Source organism: Elephantulus edwardii, unplaced genomic scaffold, assembly GCF_000299155.1.
Source record: "Elephantulus edwardii isolate Elephantulus edwardi_28Jun2011 unplaced genomic scaffold, EleEdw1.0 scaffold00094, whole genome shotgun sequence".
NCBI lineage: Eukaryota > Metazoa > Chordata > Mammalia > Macroscelidea > Macroscelididae > Elephantulus > Elephantulus edwardii.
In genome coordinates this window covers 10,700,133-10,719,905 of record NW_006399844.1, presented here as the reverse complement: position 1 = coordinate 10,719,905, position 19,773 = coordinate 10,700,133, and the positions used below count along the sequence as shown (strand labels likewise).

At 44.6% G+C, this 19,773-nt stretch overlaps 1 protein-coding gene across 1 annotated transcript; it reads left to right on the top strand.

The window, feature by feature from the left end:
* Window positions 1-385: 385 nt before the first annotated feature.
* Window positions 386-6,508, top strand: LOC102859718 (chromosome unknown open reading frame, human C17orf97; the record flags this gene model as incomplete). Its single annotated transcript, XM_006891085.1, has 3 exons — window positions 386-394; window positions 3,113-3,311; window positions 6,096-6,508. Coding segments are annotated over 3 exons (621 nt in total), but the record flags the coding sequence as incomplete, so codon positions are not given.
* Between the last annotated feature and the right edge of the window lie 13,265 nt (window positions 6,509-19,773).

The window sequence follows — 19,773 nt, the reverse complement described above, 5'->3', positions numbered from 1 at the left end:
ACCTGTGCTTCATAAATTATGCAAGGACATTTGACTGCGTGGACCATAGCAAACTGTGGCTGACTCTGAGAATGGGAATCCCAGAACACTTGATCATGCTAATGTGAAACTTATACTTGAACCAAGAGGCAGTCGTCAGAACAGAGCAAGGAAACACTGCATGGTTCAAAATTGGGAAGGGCGTACGCCAAGGATGTGTCCTATCTCCATACCTTTTCAATCTGTATGCGGAACAGATCATCTGGGAGGCTGGGCTCTATGAGGAGAAATGTGGCATCAGGATTGGTGGAAGATTGATCAACAACCTGTGTTATGCAGATGACACAACCCTGCTTGCTGAAACTGAGGAGGGCCTGAAGCGTATGCTGCTGAGGGTCAGGGACTGCAGCCTTCAATATGGATTGAAGCTCAATGTCAAGAAGACAAAGATTCTCACCACTGGACCAACTGGCAGCATCAGGACGGATGGTGAAGAGATTGAGATTGTTCACAGCTTTAGTCTGCTTGGCTCCACAATCAACACTCTCAGCACTAGCAGCCAGGAAATTAAAAGACATATTGCCATGGGAAAGTCTGCTGTTAGGGACCTCTCTAAAGTACTCAAGAGCAATGATGTGTCTCTGGAGACTAAGATGCGTCTGGTACAGGCCATGGTCTTTGCAATCACTTGTTATGCATCAGAGAGCTGGACAATGACCAGGGAGGATAGAAGGAGAATTGATTCTTTTGAGCTTTGGTGTTGGAGAAGAGTGCTGAGAGTGCCATGGACTGCTAAGAAAACAAACAGATTCATCCTGGAGAGGGTTAAACTAGGCTGCTCCTTATAGGCAAGGATTCTGAGGCTTCGTCTGATATACTTTGGTCATGTTGTAAGGAGGGACCAGTCCTTGGAGAGGGACATCATGCTTGGGAGGGTGGAGGGTAGGCGCAGGAGGGGAAGACCCTCTGGGAGATGGATTGATTCAGTGACTGGGGCAATCAGGATGAGTGTGTTGGAGACAATGAGATTGGCACAGGGAAGAGTTTAGAGCTGTTGTAAATAGGGTCGCTATGAGTCGCAAGTGACTCAACGGCACATAACAACAAAACCCTTCAAGTCCTCTAAATTTTGTTCTTGGACAAATGCTGTTCTTTTTGATCTTCAGCGCTGTTGTTTACTGTATAGACCTATTTTTTGGGAGGCTTAATGATAAGTAGTTGCACTGCCAGCCTAAAGGTATGCAGTTTTGTCAGTGGCACTGAGAAAGATCTTCCGTGTGATTGAATGCCTCTGAGAACCAGATAGAGAAACTCAACTATGAGTTGTTTCTGACTCAACACTAACAATACTCTGTGGCTAGGGGAGCCCTGGTGGTGTAGTTGGTAACCCAAAGACCACGCTTCTCTCTAAGTTAGAATCCACCAGTGGCTCCTCAAAAAAGATTGCCAAGAAATAGGACTGTTTCCTCCTGTGTCATTTGTAGCCTCAGAAATCCCATGAAGAGTCAGCTATGAGTCAGTTCTGACTGAAAGGCAATGAGGTTTTTGAGCTTTTTATTGCTTGACTGAAAGTTGAGTCACCAGAATGAATTCAATTCCAGGTCTAAAAGACAAGTAAGGGTCATAGTGTTGGGGGTTGCACCAGTCTCCATCAGTAAGTCTGCTCTTTTTAAATGTTTTTAAAATTTTGTTCTATGTTTTTCTCCCTCTCTATCCAGGACCTTCTGACACAATCTCTTTCAGAGCAGTTGGTAATAGTAGTAGGACATTTAGATCTTCTGGCTGTGTGTAGGCAGAGTTGTGTAGGGCCCATTAGTTTTTGGTCCAATTATGTCCATGCATGTTTGGTTTTCTTCACTCTTTTTTGCTCTGGATGGGGAGGCACCTTAGATGGCTGCTCATAAGCTCTTAAGATTCCAGTCATCATTACTCATCAACTTAGGACATAGAGCATTGCTTTGTGGATAGTGTTGTGCCAATTGACTTAGAAGATAGATGATATAGATAGAAGTAGACATATATAGAGATACAGATAAAGATATATAGAGATAACACACATATTGTCATACCTGCCACAAGCCCATCTAGAGTCAAATGAAATTAGATGAGTTTCCTTGATGTGAAAAGAGCAAGCTTTAGAAAACAACTGTGGGATGAGAAGGTAGTGTAGCCAGTTTTGGAAAATAAAGTGCTTAAAAGAAAACCAGGAAAGAAATGCAGGAGACAGATTATGCCCGGCCTTCTAAGTCAAACCCAAGAGTTTAGTTTTTATATGAATGGTAATAGGGAGCTGTTGGAGGGTTTAAGGAAGCGTGAAATTAACGGTTTGTGGTTTGTTTGTTTTTAAAGTATATCCTAACAGTTGTGTGGATAATTTGAGAGGAAGTGTTGAAAGTATAAGAGAAAGTTAGAAAGCCAGAAGGAATTCAAATCAAAGAAAGGGTGGGCAGAGCGAGGGTATCAATGGCTGGAAGGACATGGGGTGGGAGAAAGATCCCCTGGTTTCTGGTCTGTCCGGGTGTTTTGCTAACCAAAGAGAAGTCAACAGCGAGAAGTAAATTTGGGACTGGGAAGAAACCATACATTTGTTTGTCTCTTTGGACATACTGAGCATGAGAGACCAATAACAGACTCCAGAGTAGGTGGGTGAGATGAAAATAAACATTAATTGCTGATGTGTTTGTTACCATGGAGTCTTCTGGGTGATGTATACAACAAAACTGTAGTCAGCTACATCCTTCACTTTCTCTAGGTCTGAGCCCGTTCCAGTGCTCCTTTTTAGTAAAGTTTTAGGATGAATTTAAAAGGCAATGATTTATGCAATAATATCGTTTTAAAACGCACAGAACATGATGAGACGTGTGACCGCCGCTCGAGGATTTAGAACCTCGCGACCTGCCCTCCCGTTTTCACTGTTGGTTGGTAACAGAAATTGCCAAGGCCGAAAACACGCACGCGCACACCTGCGTCCGGGGGGGCGGCGCCAAGCCGGAAGCTTCCTGACGGCGCATGCGCGATGCGAGGCGGTCGCTATGGAGACGCGTGGCCCCAGCCCCGCTGCGGGCGCCGAGTGGTGCGGGGTGGGTAGCAGCCGGTGGGCTTGAGTTTCCTGAAGTGCAGGTCGCGGTCCCACGGGCGGATGGACAGCAGCGGTGGGGCTGCGGTGTCCGGGTACGGCGAGGAGGGCGAAGAGGAGCGGCGGGAAGGGGACGCTGTGACAAGGCAGGGGTCTAGTCTGCCCCCCATTGCGGGCGGCGCCCCGCAGATGACCAAAAGGAAGGTGAAGAAGAAAAAGAAGAAGAAAAAGACCAAGGGGTCGGGCAAAGGAGAGGGTAAGAGGGGCAGCTAGCTCAGCAGCACCAGCTCCCTGCGTGAGAGAGTCCAAGACCCATGGACACCCTGACCTACAGACCCAGCTGCAAAGAGAAGCTCGCCAGTCCCAAACAGAAGTCTCTCAGCCCCTCACACATACCGAGCAACCCCATCAAGACCAGCGGTGTCCACAGAGACCCTTCCCCAGGAAGCATAGACTGGTGAACTGCAATCCTACAGTCTCCCCACCCTACACAGAGACCACCTAGTCCTCTAGTGCACCTTCCCCTTCCCCACCGTTCCCCGCTTTCTCATGAGATTTCTTTATATCCACAGAGACCTCTAACAAAGACCCTCCAATCCCCACAGACGCCCCAAATCTCCACTGATAATTCTTAATACCCATAGGACTCTCAGCCCCGGAGACACCCCCACAGCAGACAACACTCCATTCCCACAGAAACGTCCAGCCCAACCACACATAGCAACTCAGCCTTGCTGACAACCCCTCAATTCCCTCATTCCTACCTGAAGATTCCAAATTCCCAATATCTACACCTTTGCCACAGAAATCTCAAGCCCAGTGAGTCTCTAGTCCCCACAGCTAAGGACACAAAACGTCCTATTAAGGACAGTCATTTATGTGTGGTCACGATTCCTGCCATCTGCCTAGAGACCTTCTGTCCTCATTAAGGACAGACTCCTGGCCCCATACAAATACTTAGGAAGTACACACACATACATTCCAGGAAGGGAGGAGGGGAAGAGGTGACCTCAGATCACACAAACATCAGTCACACCAGGCTCGGCTCCCACAGTCAAATTCATTAATTCCAGCCCGTGGTGAACCCATGTGTTACAGAGTAGAACTGTTCCATCGTTTTCTTGGCTGTAATCATTAAAGATCACCAGGCCTTTTATCCGCAGTACTGCTGGGGGACTCGAACCACCAACTTCTCATTTAGTAGTTGAATGCAAAGCATTCGCACCACCTAGGAACTATGTACTCTTATTATTATTATTTATTATTATTATTATTTTTGTGTGAGTGTACTGTCAAATCAGATCTGTCTGGTACAGGAGGAGATTGTCCCTCCTTCCCCGGCAGAGCATCTGGTGGATTCGATCTGTGCGACTCTGGGGGAACTATGTACTCTTAAATTCTAAGAGATCTTTGATATAACCTCATGGTCAACCCCTCATGGCCCCCTTTGATAGAGCTTTGATCCCTCATAGAACACTACCAAATAATAAAACACAGACACCCCTTTGCGCACACACATTCTCAGTCTGTACATGTACTTTGCTACATTATATACTTAGATATTCACAGGGATGAGCCCCTCCTGCTATTTCCTATACATGGCATTCACTAACTCTATTCTCTCTGTGGACACCTCCTTCACGTATATATGCACATCAACACCTCAAACCTACTGAGTCCCCACATCTCACTGAGCTCCCTCCCATCGAACCCCAGATATCTTGGCAAAAGCACTGAGCTTTGGGGCACCTGCTGGGAGTGCTGTGGGTCTCCATTGTCACCTCTGCAGCTTTGGCTGTTGAAGGCGGTGACCCTCATTGACCCTGGCACAGCTGCCCTGACTTCTAGCTTGGCTAGTCTGGGGCTTATTTTAGATCACTTGCTTTCTGTATAGACGTCCTGTTAGAATGCTGAATGTGTTGGGCAGCTAACCAGAAGGTCTGTGGTTTGAACCTACCAGCTGCTCCCCAGGAGACAGATGGGCAGTCTCTTCCCGTAAAGATTGACAGCCTCAGAACCCTGATGGAGGGTCCCGGGAGTCAGAAGCGCCTCCACAGCAGCAGATTTGGTTTGACTTTACCCATTTGTGTAGGGCTGTGCGGCCGCCTTCCTCATGTCAACCTTGCAGTTTGGCAAAGGGGGAATGAGGAGATTGTAATGACTTCTTCAGATGGAATCACAAGGAGTGGGGGTGGGGGATTCTGGCATTTAGGTCAAAACCACTCTGTGTCTCAGCAAAACCAAATTAGGAAATTTGTTGTCTTTTTGGCTTAGTTTCTGGCTCTACCATTTGCAGTGGCGTGTACCTCATGCCGTCAGCAGGGGACACCAGATCGTTTCCAGGGAGCAGGGAGGTACAGGAACTTGAAAAGAGACTTGTGTAAAAATCTCTTTGTGGGGAGCAGGGAGAAGAGGGGTGCGTAGAAGGGATGGATATTTCTCTCTACAGGAAAATGGAAAGCTGAGCTATTGAAAACCACAACCTGTAGTCATTTATATGCATTTTATTTAATTCTGAAATACTATTAATGGGGTTTTTATATTTAAAAAAAAATATTGCCAGTACAAGCCACACAGCTGAAGTATTTCCTGGCTTGGCACAGCACTACTTTCCTCAGTCAAAGTGAGGAAGCATTCCTGTAGTTCTCCATTCCTCCATCATAAAGTGTCTAGACGGGCGGTGGAGTCATCGACTCCGGGGACTGAGAAGGACCTTGGTGAGCATCTTGGACAGATTCATTGGCAGGGGCAGCATGGCAGAGCAGAAACAAGAGGGAAATGGGAATCAGATCTACTCTATGGCATCTGCAGGTTACTCTTGGAACCTCAGTTTTTGCCCATCTGGGAAATGGGAGTGATGAACTGATAGCCTTCATACGCAGGATGCCATAAATCTTTCTCTCCCCAAATCACACAATCAAAGCACCCAGCAGTCTTGGGGCACCGAGCTGTTGGTACAGAGGGGCCTCCTGCTGCATGTTTGTGATTCAGGCAGGCTGAGCACAGACCTGGCTCCTAACAATGCCCATCTTCTCAGCAGATAAACAGCAAAGACGAGACCTGAAGAGCCAACCACCTCCTTCATTCTCTCAGGACATCCTGAATTCGAGCAGAGACCACAGCCTGAAGCTGGAGCACAAACAGGACAAAGAGGACGTGCTCTTGTGCCCCTCCATGACAAGCCTCCCCCACTCCGCCGAAGTGGAAGAGAACCTTTCTAATCAGATCAACAAAAGCCTGCGCTGGGATGGGATTCTAGCAGACCCAGAGGCAGAAAAGGAAAGGATTCGCGTCTATAAAGTGAACCGGAGGAAGCGGTACCGGATTTTGGCCCTCAAGGCCTTGCACTCGGACCAGGCTGCAGAGGAGACCGTGGAGAACCTGCCCTACCTCTCAGAGAGGGACAGCAGGCCACCCCCTTCTCAAGGCCAACCACTCACGCCACTTCTTTGAAGCCAGCCTGCCTCCCAAGACTCTCCATTCAGATTTAGTTCCCTTCTGCCAGACTGTAAGTCACCTTCCACACTGACAAGCATACCCTTGATCCTGACCACATGTTTATGTGTTAAAAAAGAAAAGCAAAGGAGTAGACACCATACAGTAAAGAAATCCACCTCTGTGCACCGGGCCCCTGAACTACCACGGGGAGTCACAGTTCCCTGACAACATAAGCAATGTAATGAGCAAAGTTCTTTTTAAACTTCCTTTTCTTAAGCAAACTGGACTGACTCTCTTTGTTATTTGTGTCTATAATCTGTTCCCCACAAGAAGACAAAGTCTGTCTTAAGCCAGGGAGACAGTGGTCCTGGCACAGAATTCTCACCCTCTTTGCCCTTGATCCAGGTTCACATCCCAGCTAGCGTACTCTTTGCATAGCCACCGTCCGTCCGTCGGTGTGACCTGTGTGTATGATGCTGAACACACAGGTATATGACAGAACAGGCACAAAGACAGACAAGGAATAAAGGTCTGGTGATAAGGCTTCTTAAAAAAGCAAGTCAGTGGAAAGTCTACAGATGGATCCTGACATTCTGATCCTAAAGTGTATGGGGTCCCCTTTAACAGCAGCTAACAAAAAAACACCTTAAAATGTGTCATGGGTAAACACATTCGTGAAGTATGTTGTTAGGTGCTGTTGAGTTGCCTGTGACTCATAGCAGCCCTATGTACAACAGCTCTGAACTCTGCCCTGTGCTCAGCCCAGTCCCCCTTCTCTAGTACCACCCCCTAAAAAAACCCTACTGCCTTGAGTCAATTCTGACTCATAGTGACCATCCATTTCTGAGGCTGTAACGCCTAACAGGAAAAGAGTGCCCAGTGGAGTCAAACTGCCAGTTTTTTGACAGCCCAACACATAGTCTACTGCACTACCTGACCTAAGATGCTCAAATATCCTGGGGAATTTTTTTGTGTTTTTTTTTTCTTGGATACATTCTCTGTCCTTACATTGCATTCAGAATAAGTAGGCTCCAGACTTCATACATTGGGAAGTTCCCAAAAGAATATTTCTCTTATCGATAATGGCACCTGCCATGCCCTTCTCCCCTAACCCCAGCCCAAGAAAGCACTTTCAAATCCTGGGACTTTAAAAAACATAATCCCACTGCTGTTTGTCCTATGTGACTATTCCTGACATATATGTTGAGTGAGGCCTGTTGCCTTATTTTGGGTTCTCTCAGAAGCAGACTCTTTAAGTCTAGGATCCAAATGCAAGTAGATCATTTGGGTTGGGAAAAACAGAAGGGAGGGTGGCCAATCAGAGTACACCAGCTTTCAGGCTGGACCACTGGGACTTAATCCCATGAGGAAACACTAGGAAATAATACAAGATTCATTTATTATGAGATTTATCCCTGAAGGCAATGGCTGAAAGTACTCTCCCCTCCCCTCCCCTCCTCCACTCCCCTCTTTTCTCTTCCTCCTCTCCTCTCCTCTCCCCTCCTCTCCTCTCCTTCATCTCCCTCTCCCTCCCCCCCCTCTCTCATATACATAAGTCCTCTCTCTCATATATGTAATTCCTGCCATTCCCACCTGCCAGAAGGATTGGATTGGGAGCCTGGAGGTCTAGCTGAGTTCTGGGGAAGAATAGCTCTCAGGCACAGAGATGCAACCCAAGCACAGGGAGGGTCTCTGACATGGGCCACAGCCACTATAACACAGTGCAGGCCCTAAGAGGGACAGAGCCAGTTGACCTTGAACTGATTCCAGCAACCTAGATGTCACAGGATTCTGCTCTATAGGGTTTCCAGTAGCTGATTCAAAGTTAAATGCCAATACATGACAGAATGTTTAAAGATGGAAGCAAGGGGTCATCTTGGTCCCTGCTGTACCCTAGCTGTCAAGGCATCCCTCTTTATCTTACCTTCCTTTCAAATGCTAGTTACAAAGTGTTTGCATTTTCATCTCCTTGTCCTGACCAAATGGACTGAAAGGACTTTGGGAAGAGCCCCCATCCCTGACCCTCAGCTCTGTGCTGAAGAATGCATAGCAGTGGGCAAGGCGGGGATCTTGAAGGAGACAGGACTGACCACTCCAAGCTGAGATGGCCTGGCAGTGTGGTGGTCCAGGGAGAGGAGGACTTAGAGCAGTGAAGAAAACATGGGCTTTGGGTGTAGAAGGAGGACCTTCCTGCGAGGAGGAGCACAGGACTTTGTCTGATGCCCAGGACTCTGGGTAAAGACTCACAAGGGAGTGGGGACCTCAAGCTGGCCTCTGGATCCACTGTAGGTGGCTGAGCACAGGAGGGAGTGTGTAGAAGATGCTGCTGGTATACCAGACTCTGAGGGCTTTAGTCATTTACCCAAGTCATTTACGGAGGAGGGGAGCTTTGGTCCCAGAGTCCTTAGGAAGTTGTGTTAATCCAACAGGGTGGATCAAATCTACTAGTGGCTTCCCGCAAGAATGATAGGCAATCCTCCCATTTGATTTCTAGCCTCCTTCAACCATGAGTCATTTCTGACTCAATGCCAATGAAATGAGAGTTTTATGGGAGGGTGTGTGTAGGGCTTGGGGTCACCTTCTTAGCTGGCTAGCACTGCTGCGACAGCAATACCACAGGTAGATAGCTTTAAAGGACAGAATTCCTTTTCTCACAGTTTGGGAGGTCAGAAGTCTGATTTGGGGACACCGGCTATAGGGAAAGGTTGTGTGCTCTGAGAGGAAACTCTCGGCTCAAATTATTTTGTCTTCTTCCTGGGGCTCCCTCATTCTTTGGAGATCTCCACATGGCACCAATATTGCCCCATTCGTGCCTAATCTGCTCTTTTTATATCTCACAATGATTAAGTTGTAAGGACACACCTTGGGCTGACACAGCCTCCCTCGCATAACAAAACTCTCTTTCCAAATTGTTAGATTGAAAAAACGAGAGCAAGAGAGAGAAAGAAGCTGGTCCCAAGAAACAAACAGACTTTTGTTGTGTGGTCTGAGAGGGACACCAAGTGACCACAAAGGTGGGCAGGCAGTCAAGGACAGTTCCTTTTTGTAGGGGGTTTTAGGGATGACTAGGGAAGATGAGTTTTGCTCAGAATTTGGGATGGGGTTGGGTCCTCTTAATGAACTTGAGTGTGGACGTTTGTGATCAGGCCAAGTGCCTTACCAGGTTCAGGTCTCTAGTCTGGTCACCTTAGACATTATCAGATTTATTCAAGGAGTGATCAAACCTGAGGGCATCTGTGGTATTCTGCCTCCACAAATGGGGTTACATCCATAGGTATAGGGGATAGGATTCCAACACTTACTGTGGGGCACTCAATTCATTGAGGTTGTCATTCTGAGATAATAGGTAGAGATTATCAGTTTTGACATCAGAGTCAAATGCATCTTTCCCACCTTTTGCTTCTGTGTGGCCTCAGGTAAATGGCTTTTCTGCATCTCATTTACCTCTCCTGAAATTTAGGGTGCAAATATCTCTCTCATTACCGGACACATTTACCATAGTGCCTGGCAGCTAGAAGAAATTGAAACATTATCCTCTGTTGTTGTTAAGTGCCGTGGAGTCGCAGGCGACTCATAGCGACCTTTTGAAGGAGAGTCCTCAACGCTTGGGTGTCTCTCATCCTCTCTCCAGGTTCACAGGGTTTCCGGAGGCAAGCTATTATGGAAGTGGATGCCGCTCCTCCTTCCAAGCTTGTTTTAATCAGGGAGCTCCACCCCACTCTCTGTCCACATTGGGTAACCAGCCATTAACACATTTGACACATCAGTGTCTCGGTGTTCAGCCTCACAGCAACCACAAGTTACCGCTGTATGGCAACTTGTACACCAGGGCTATACGACCTAGAGGAATGTCTGAACAAAAACAATGAAAGACAGGCCCGCAGATTAAAAGTCACCCACCTTCGGCTTGGTAGCATTGCCTTCTGTCCCATGCTCTGCCAAACCCCATGTGGGGCCCAAAGAACACCAAAATTGCCCTGAGCCCTCAAACCTGCCATGCCTCAAGGAGCCAGAGTCTGGATTCAGCTGACATTAAATCTCCCAAAGCCCTAGGCGGGACATGACCTTCCAGGGTCTTACCAACGCCCAAATGCTGGCAAAGTCCTTCCGCCAACCCCCCAGTTCATCTGGCATGTCCGCTCTGCCGACCCCCATGTGGGGCCCAAAGAACACCAAAATTGACCTGAGCCCTCAAATTATACTCTAGATGAAGAAAGATTCGTTTTTAGGAGGCCCTGGCCAAGGATCATAGGTGTGGATTACAGTATGAGATAGTTAATCTCAGCTAAAGTGGATTGACTGAATTCTTATCAGAATTAATGACCCTTGACCAAAAACGATGGATTCTGTTAACTAACGAGAAATGATATGCTGTGAGCATGGCTCACTGAGCTATTTTGGAGTAAGATATTTCAGCCCTACTTAGTAATAATATTTGGGTTTATGATTTATATGCAGTTTTGGTGGTTGGCAGAGTTCACCAGAGTTTTACCAGCCTTCTACCACCAGCAGACCCCAGGCTTTCTGGTTACCAAGGTGCTTCATCCCTTACCAAGTGGTGATTCAAAACTTAGGGACAAAGTGAGCCATTCCTTCACTAAAGCCCACTGTGGACACCCCAAGAAGACATATCTCAGGAGCAGAACACCTGAGGGTGCATGGATGTGATAAGGGGCCCCTCCTGGTATTCATGCCCTTGTGGGATCCCCTCCCCTTGATTGTGGATGCAATCTGTTGACTCACTTCTAATGAAAATAGCAAAAGTGATGATGTCACTTCTTGGATTAACCCATTTGCCATCAAGTTGATTCTGACTCCTAGCAATGACCCTGGAGGACAGAGCAGAGCAGACCTAGTGGGTTTGCAAGTCTGTAACTCTTCCTGAAAGCAGATAGCCTCATTTTTCTCTCTCAGCACAGCTGGTGGGTTTGAACCACAGACCTTTTGGTAAGGAGTCAAGTGCTTTAACCCTTCACCATCCTAGATGAGGTCATGAAAGAGATTGGGGTTTCCATCTGGCCCTCGCTGTCTGACCACTTCTCTGGGAGCTCTCACTCTGGGGAAGCAAGCTGCCATGTTTTGGGCTGTCTAAGGAGAGGCCCAGGGCGCAAAGAACCCATGTTTCTGGTCCAAAAGGCCCATGAGTGAGCATGGAAACCGGGCCATCCCCATTTAAGCCTCCAGAAGCCTTGAACCTTAAGAAAGACTTAGACTCAGAGATATCCAGTTAAGTTGCACCCAAATTCCTGCCCAAAAAAACAGGGCAATAATAAGAGTTGTTTTAAGCCATAATATTTGGAACCGTTTGTTACACAGCAATAGATTACTAATACACAGCCAGCCTCCTCCAGCTCCATCGGTACAATTACTGTCTCTCAGCGAGCAGCCTTGACCCTGGCCTGAGACCTAGAAATCCATAAACTCACCCTTGTCATAGGAGCAGCATGTTGCCCAGGCACCAACACCTGTTGCAGGGACTCTTAAGTTTATTTCCAGCACACCACTGTCTTCCACAGCGTTGAAAGTGTTACTGGGTGATTTAAGAGCTGGTACAATGCTGACTGGTCTCTTCTTATTATGCTCAGACCCCGACTTGCATGTAGCTCTTGTATTTTGCTTTCATGGCATGTATTTGTGTGTTGCCTCCCATCTTTCACTATTTACACAGAATTTGGTGGTTTAGAAATCCTTCTATCTCATTAATTCCTCTGTTTCTTCAAGAATTATTAGCAAAACTCCTCATTGTATGAAAGCTGTGTAGTAGTCTATGATGGTGTTACTTTTCAGTGTCTAAGAAATGCATGTGCATTACAAAAAAATTAGAAAATTATTACCCTTGATTTATAATTGAGGCTTAGAGAGAAGTGATTTTCTTAAATCACACCACTCATAAAAAGCCTGCTCTAAGCTCCCCAATTGTCTTTATAGAAAATAATTATAAAACAATTTCAATAACCACTCAGCTGTGATCATTAAGAATAGACAAAACAACCATGAAATATCATCTCGCCCCAGCAATAATAGCAAAACTTAACAGAAGAGCAAACAACAAATGCTGGTAGGAATGCACCCTAAAGAAACCAGAACCACCACCCAAACAGATGTATTCACACCCATGTTTATAGCTGCATTATTCACAATTAGGATAGAAAAACTATGGTATATTACACAGCACTGAAAAACCTGACCCTGGAGTCATTATGCTGAGTATAATACCTCAGTCACAAAAGAACAAATGCTGCATAACACCACTGTTATAAAACAGGACTGAAGGGGGTGGGGAGGGTTGGGAGAGGAAAAAAGTGCAACAATGAATGAATGGAAATCCAGAGTCTCTGTAAATTTTCATTGAAATTAACAATAAATTAAAAAACAACAACAACAACAAAAAACCAAGACTGACATGAGGGGTTGGGAGAACTAGGAAATGAGGGAATAGATAATGAACACTGAATCTAAACAGATGAAGGAAAGAACTGTTTAAAAGAAATATATTTTAAGGCATTATCTGTATGACAACGGTCAGTCCAGAATAAGAGGTGCATTGCAAGGTGGGCTGCGGGGAGGGAGAGGGAGGAAACTGTGTGACAATTAATGAATGAAAATCCAAATTTTCTGTAAATATTCATTAAAATCACAATAATAAAAAAAGAATATTCATAGTCATAGTCTCTGTTTATCAGGTGTCTCCTCTGCTAAGAAATCAAAAGATGTGTAACGCTGAGGAAAAATCTGCCTTCAAGGACTTCTCCAAAGTGCTAAGTAGCAATGATAACAGTTTAAAGAGAGTGGGCAGAAAATGTAGAAGAGAACTCAAAAACATAAAAACACAAAACTAACAAACAACAAAAAGCCCAGCTGGTTTACTGCTCTGATAGAGACCCGTGGAGCCCCTGAGACTGTGGCATCTGATCACCCTGGGTGCCTGATGCACATCATGGTATTTTCAATTGCTTCCAATGCATTTGAAAATGGAACAATGAGTAAGGATGACAGAGAACCGATCTATGCCTTTGAATTGTGGTGTTGGAAGGAATACTGAATGTCAAATGGACTGCCAAAAAAAATCTTTCTTGGAGGAAGTGCAGAGGCAAGGATAGTGACACTCCATCTCAGAAGCTTTATCATGAGGAGCTCATCCACAGAAAAAGACGTCATGCTGGTAAAGGTGGAGAATCAGAGAGGAAGATCCCAACATGCTGGATTGACACACAGTGACTTTAACAAAACGCTCAAGTGTATCAGAGATTGTGAGGATGATGCAAGATAGGGCAAGGTTTAGAACGGATGGTTTTGGGGTCTCCATGAATATATAAACTATATACACAAGGTCCTATGACTTGACAGCACATAACAACAAATCAAAGCTCCATCCAGGCATGAGATTCGTCCCCAGCACACAAGACTTCATTTCACCTCCACAACAGTCTGTAAGGTGCACGAGTCACACACAAGGGAAAGGGCACAGGCCTGGCCAATGACCTGCCCAGGGGTTAAGAGGACGTCTAGGGTCGAAACAAAGTCCATTTGGTCCCAAAACCCCTGGTATCTAAGAAAACTGTGTAATATTTTATGTTCAAGTTTTCCTTTCTGAAATGCATGTGTGTTACAAAACATGAGAAAATACAGAAAAGTAAATGATATTTTAAAAACATTTGAAGACACACATTTCTGAGAGAGCTACCCTTATTGTTATTGAGAGAGGTCATGGTTATGCCACTTGCCTCTGGGGGGATAAACCCCAACAACCTTAGAGATGGGGATTGGAGTGGAAAAAGAAGTACCTGTATATAGCAGACAGATAATAAGTGCTTCCCAGATCTGTGTCCTTGACTTTGAGGATTTATATCAAAGGACAGGAGAGTGGGGTATGAGAAGGTTTATAGTATCGTGATGGGAATAAGATGACATTTCACTGCCAGTCATTACAAGCCAACTGAGTGGAGACAAGGATTGAATCTCTTAAATGAACTTTATTCTGATGCCAGTGATGAGAGAAAGTGGCAGCATGGATACTTGAAAGACCACCTCTACATCAAGCCAGGCTCTTTAAGTGGGTAGCCAAAGGGAGTACGGATGTGGGGAAGGATGTGTCCAGGGGCCTGATGAGGTCGGTTGTTCCATGATGTCCCTTCCTGTGGTGGTTGTCCGACGTCCTGTGTCTGATGGTCAAGGGAGGTAGGCAGATTCAGGCTTCCTTTATGAGGGTGTGTTCTTCGAGTAAGGCCTCAGGTTTTTTATGTCTGGATGACTTGATCACAAAGCCTTGGTTTCTGGAAACAATAGTCTCATATCTTGCTAATCAATCAGGTTAAAGGTTATAGGCAACTTTTACTATAGTGCTAAATTTATGAATGATGTCTGAGTAATCAGGTTAAGGGCCTTTACGTAGGCAACTTTTACTATTGCCCTAAATATGTAAGCTTTGAGTAATCAGGTTAAAAGACCATATAGAGACAACTTTTACTATTGTCTTAAATTTGTGAACCATATTTGAGCAATTAGGTTAAAGGGCCTTACACAGGTGACTTTTTCTATTGTCCTAAATTTATAAACTACATCTGAGGCATCAGGTTAAAGGCCCTTATGTTAACAACTTTTTCTATCATCTTAAACTTACAAGCGATGTCTGAACGCCTGCCATCACCAGTATCTACATTTGTTCTGGTCAGTGGTCATGGCTGGACTAGTTGTTCTGGTCTTGTCAATATCCAGGAATGATGCTGCCATTCACATGTTGTGGTTTAAGAAGAATAACTCCCAGTCACAGATTATGGGGACAAATGGGAAAAGACAGCAAAAAGCTTTAACTTGGTAATTGTGTTAGACCAAAAGTCTCCCCATTATCCCCCTCAGAATATTATGTTTAAAAATATCTGTCTCACAGGATTAAATTAACTAATTGCATCATTATCCTAAGTTGTTTTTGTTGTTGTTGATTGCCATTGAGTCAAGGACAACTCAGAGTGACCCTATGAACAGAAGGCCTTCAAAGCCTTTCTATAACTATCATCATTTATCAAAGTGCATAGAGTTTCCAGAGGCACGTTGTTTAGAAAGTTATCCTAAGTTACCTTAGGCAAAAATGATATGTTAGCTTTCTATACTTTTAATGTCTTTTGTATTATCAGCTTACTACCCATCCTTCTAGTTCTTTTCTATTCATATATCTACATATAGGGAAAATACATTGTTTTTGTCATGTGCCCTTAAGTCAGAACTGACTTAGTTGACCCTCCAGCAAGTTTTCAGAAACTGTAAATTGCATGGTAGGAGGAAATTACACATCTTTCTCCCTCAGAGCAGCTGATAGATTTGAACCACTTGCCTTTGGGTTGGCAGTGCAACTCCTTACCTCTTGGCCAGCAGAGCTCCTCCCAAATATATATTGTTGTGCACTGTCAAGTCAGGACTGCCAGAAAGCTGACCCTCCAGTGGGTTTTCCACTGCAGTAAATCTCACAACAGGAAATTGCCCATCTCTCTTCCTTGGAGCAGCTGGTGGATTAGAACTTTGTGCCTTTGGCAGCACAACTCCTTAACACTAAGCCACTAGTGTATCAAGGTTGTTGTTGTTATGTCTCATCTAGTCAGAACTACTTGGACCAAGAGGCAGTAGTCAGAACAGAGCAGGGTAACACTGCATGGTTCAAAATTGGGAAGGGTGTACGCCAGGGATGCATCCTGTCTCCATACCTTTTCAACATGTATGCAGAGCAGATTATCCGAGAGGCTGGGCTTTATGAGGAGAATTGTGGCATCAGGATTGGTGGAAGATCTATTAACAATCTGCGTTATGCAAATGACACAACCCTGCTTGCTGAAACTGAGGAGGACCTCATGCACTTGCTGCGAAGGGTCAAGGACTGCAGCCTTCAGTATGGACTGAGGCTCAATGTCAAGAAGACAAAGATTCTCACCACTGGACCAATTGGCAGCGTCAGGATGGATGGCGAAGAGATTGAGATTGTTCACAGCCTCAGTTTGCTTGGCTCCACAGTCAACACTCTTGGCACCAGCAGTCAGAAAATCAAAAAGCGAATCGCGATGGGAAAGTCTGCTGTTAGGGAGCTCTCTAAAGTACTCAGGAGCAATGGTGTCTCTCTGGAGACTAAGGTGTGCCTGATACAGGCCATGGTCTTTGCAATCGCTTGTTATGCATCAGAGAGTTGGACAATGACTAGGGAGGACAGAAGGAGAGTGGATGCTTTTGAGCTGTGGTGCTGGAGAAGGGTACTGAATGTACCCTGGACTGCCAGGAAAGCAAACAGATTCATCCTGGAGAGGATTAAAGCAAGCTACTCCTTGGAGGCAAGGATTCTGGGGCTTCGTCTGACATACTTTGGACATGTTGCCAGGAGGGACGGGTCCTTGGAGAGGGACATCATGCTTGGGAGGGTGGAGGGACAGCGCAGGAGGGGAAGACCCTCTATGAGATGGATTGATTTGGTGACTGGGGTAATCTGGATGGGTGTGTCAGAGGCGGTGCGGTTGGCGCAGGATAGAGCAGGGTTTAGGGCTGTTGTGCATAGGGTCGCTATGAGTCGGAAACGACTCGATGGCACATAACAACAGCAACAACAGTCAGAACTGATTCATAGCTGACCCTCTGGTGGACTTTCAGAGGCAGAAAATCACAAGGGAGGAGAGTACTCATTTTCCTCCTGGTGGATTTGAACCATGGCCTTTAGGTTGGCAGAGCAGCTCCTTATCATTAGACAACTAGAGGTCCTACAAATGTTGTTGTTATTATGTGCCACTGAGTCGAGAACAATCCACAGTGACCCTCTGAACCCTGTTCTATCCTGTGCCATCCTCATCACTTCTGATACACTTAAGCCCATTGTTACAGTCATTGTCAATCCATCTAATCAAGGGTCTTCCTCTCTTTCATTAACTCTCTACCTTTCCAAATATGATGTTCCTCTCCAAGGAATATCATCTCCGAGCAACATGCCCACAGTATATGTGAGACAAAGTTTTGTCTTCCTTGAGGGAAAGAACTTGTTTAAACTAACTTTTCAGTGATTCCTTGCTATGTAGGAACTTCTAGTGAGGAAAGCAGTTTGCTGGTATTCAGTACAACCTGGTAATTATGCTTGTCAGTTTAATTACCTAAACAAAGCTCCAGCTTTTGGAGAAAAAAAGAGTAATTTGCAATTATCAGCAATTAGTTTACCACACCCAAGACATTCTCATCTTGAAAAAAGCAGGGAAACAGAGACCTCCCACACAAAACCAGCCTCCTCACACTTTCCTGAACTGACTGAAAAAATGCTGACATTGTGTGAGGTTAAAAATAATGTTTACAATACAATGTCTGAAAGCAATGTATTCCCTTAGGCTGCTTCATTCAATAAAATTACAGTTGTCCAAAAAGTAATAAAAGTAATAATGTCATTATCTCTGGAGGAAAGATGAGTGATTTTTATCTGTGAATGTATTTTCTTGACACAGAGGCTGCAGCAGCAGGCTAACACACAGCCGAGATTATGAGAGTGGCTTGGGGCAGGACCAAGCTGGGTTTTGTTCCACTATGTATAGTTAACCATGAGTTGGAACAAAGCCAGCAATAACAATTTTCTGATTTTTTTAAAAAATTATATTTCTCAATAGTGTGATAGAAATATTACTTGGGGTATACCTTTTATTAGGGAGCTCTGGTGGCCTGGTGCCAAGAAGCTGCACTGTAATCCTAAAGGTATGTGGTTCGAGGCCACCAGCTGCTCTGGAGGAGAAGGATAGGCAATCTCCTCCTGTGCTATTAACTGCCTCTGAAAACTGACTAGAGGGTCAACTAGGGATGGGTTCCGACTTGACAGTACACACATCAACAACATATCTTTTATTAACTTTTTGTTGTAGAAAATTTCAAATATACACAAGGTAAGCATAATAAGATGTTTTGGTAATTACTGGTGAATGGAAAGTTGGAAACAAAAAAGAATGATCAGTGGTTGGAAAAAAAATGACGTTGGTTATAGACCTGACACCTGAGATTGCATGATAGGATTTTGCAAGGTCAACAACTTATTCATTATAAAAACCTTTTTTTCAATGACATACGCGGTGACTTGACACATGGACCTCGCTGGATAAGATACACAAGAATCAAATAGGCTACATGTGTAGAAAATGATGATAGAGACACTCAGTACCATAAGAAAAAAGGTTAAAGGCTGACTGCAAAAGGGACTGTCATTTCTAAAGCTGAACGAACTGAGGAAAAACATTCAAGCCTGGACTTGGCATATTGAAGGTTTTTATTGAAGAATGCAAGAAGCATCAAAGAACATAAAGGAATACGCAGTCACTGAAACAAAAAATTGGTTGCTGTTCAATCATTTCAGAATGTAGCACACTATTAAGAACCTATTACAGTGAAAAAAGAAGTCTAAACTACACCAGAGATATTGGAGAAAACAAAACTGTAGGAATTGATCGAATACTATCTCAGGTCTTTAAATTAAGATGCATCTGATCTATGCGAAGAAATTTATCAGGTGAATCAAAATCTATCTGGCTAACCAATTCAAAGAAATCCATATTTGTACCTATTCCAAAGAAAGGTGATTCGTTAGAAGGTGGAAATTAGGGAGCTCTGGTGGCCTAGTGGCAAGAAGCTGCACTGAAGTCCCAGAGGTACGTGGTTTGAATTCACCAGATGCTCTGCTGGAGAAGGAGGGGCAATCTCCTCCTGTATCAGTCAGATCTGATTTGGCAGTACACACACACACAAATAATAAAATAAAATAAAAATAAAAAAGAAGGTGGAAATTGTCTAACAATATCATTATTATCACAAGTGAGTAAAATATTGATGAAGATTATTTAAAAATTATTATGGCAGTACGTCAACAGGGATCTGCCAGAAGTTCATGACCAATTCAGAAAAGGATGTGAAACAAGAAATGTCATTGCTGATAACAGGTGAATCTTTTCTGAGAACAAGGAACATCAGAAAGATGTTTACCTATGTTTTATTGGTTATGGTAAGGCACCCAACTGTGTAGATTACAACAAATTATGGATAACATTCAGAAGAATGGGAATTCCAAAGCACTGCATTGTGCTCTTGCAAAATGTGCACAGAGCATGAAAGGCAGTGGTTCAAACAGAAAGTTTCAAAATAATACCTCGTAGCTTGAAATCAAGAAAAGTGTTCATCAGAGTTGTACTCTTCCACCATTTCTGTTCCACCTGTTTGCTGAGCAGATAAATTGAGAAGGTGGATTATATAAAGAACAAAGCAACAGTATTGGAAGAAGACTCATTAACAAC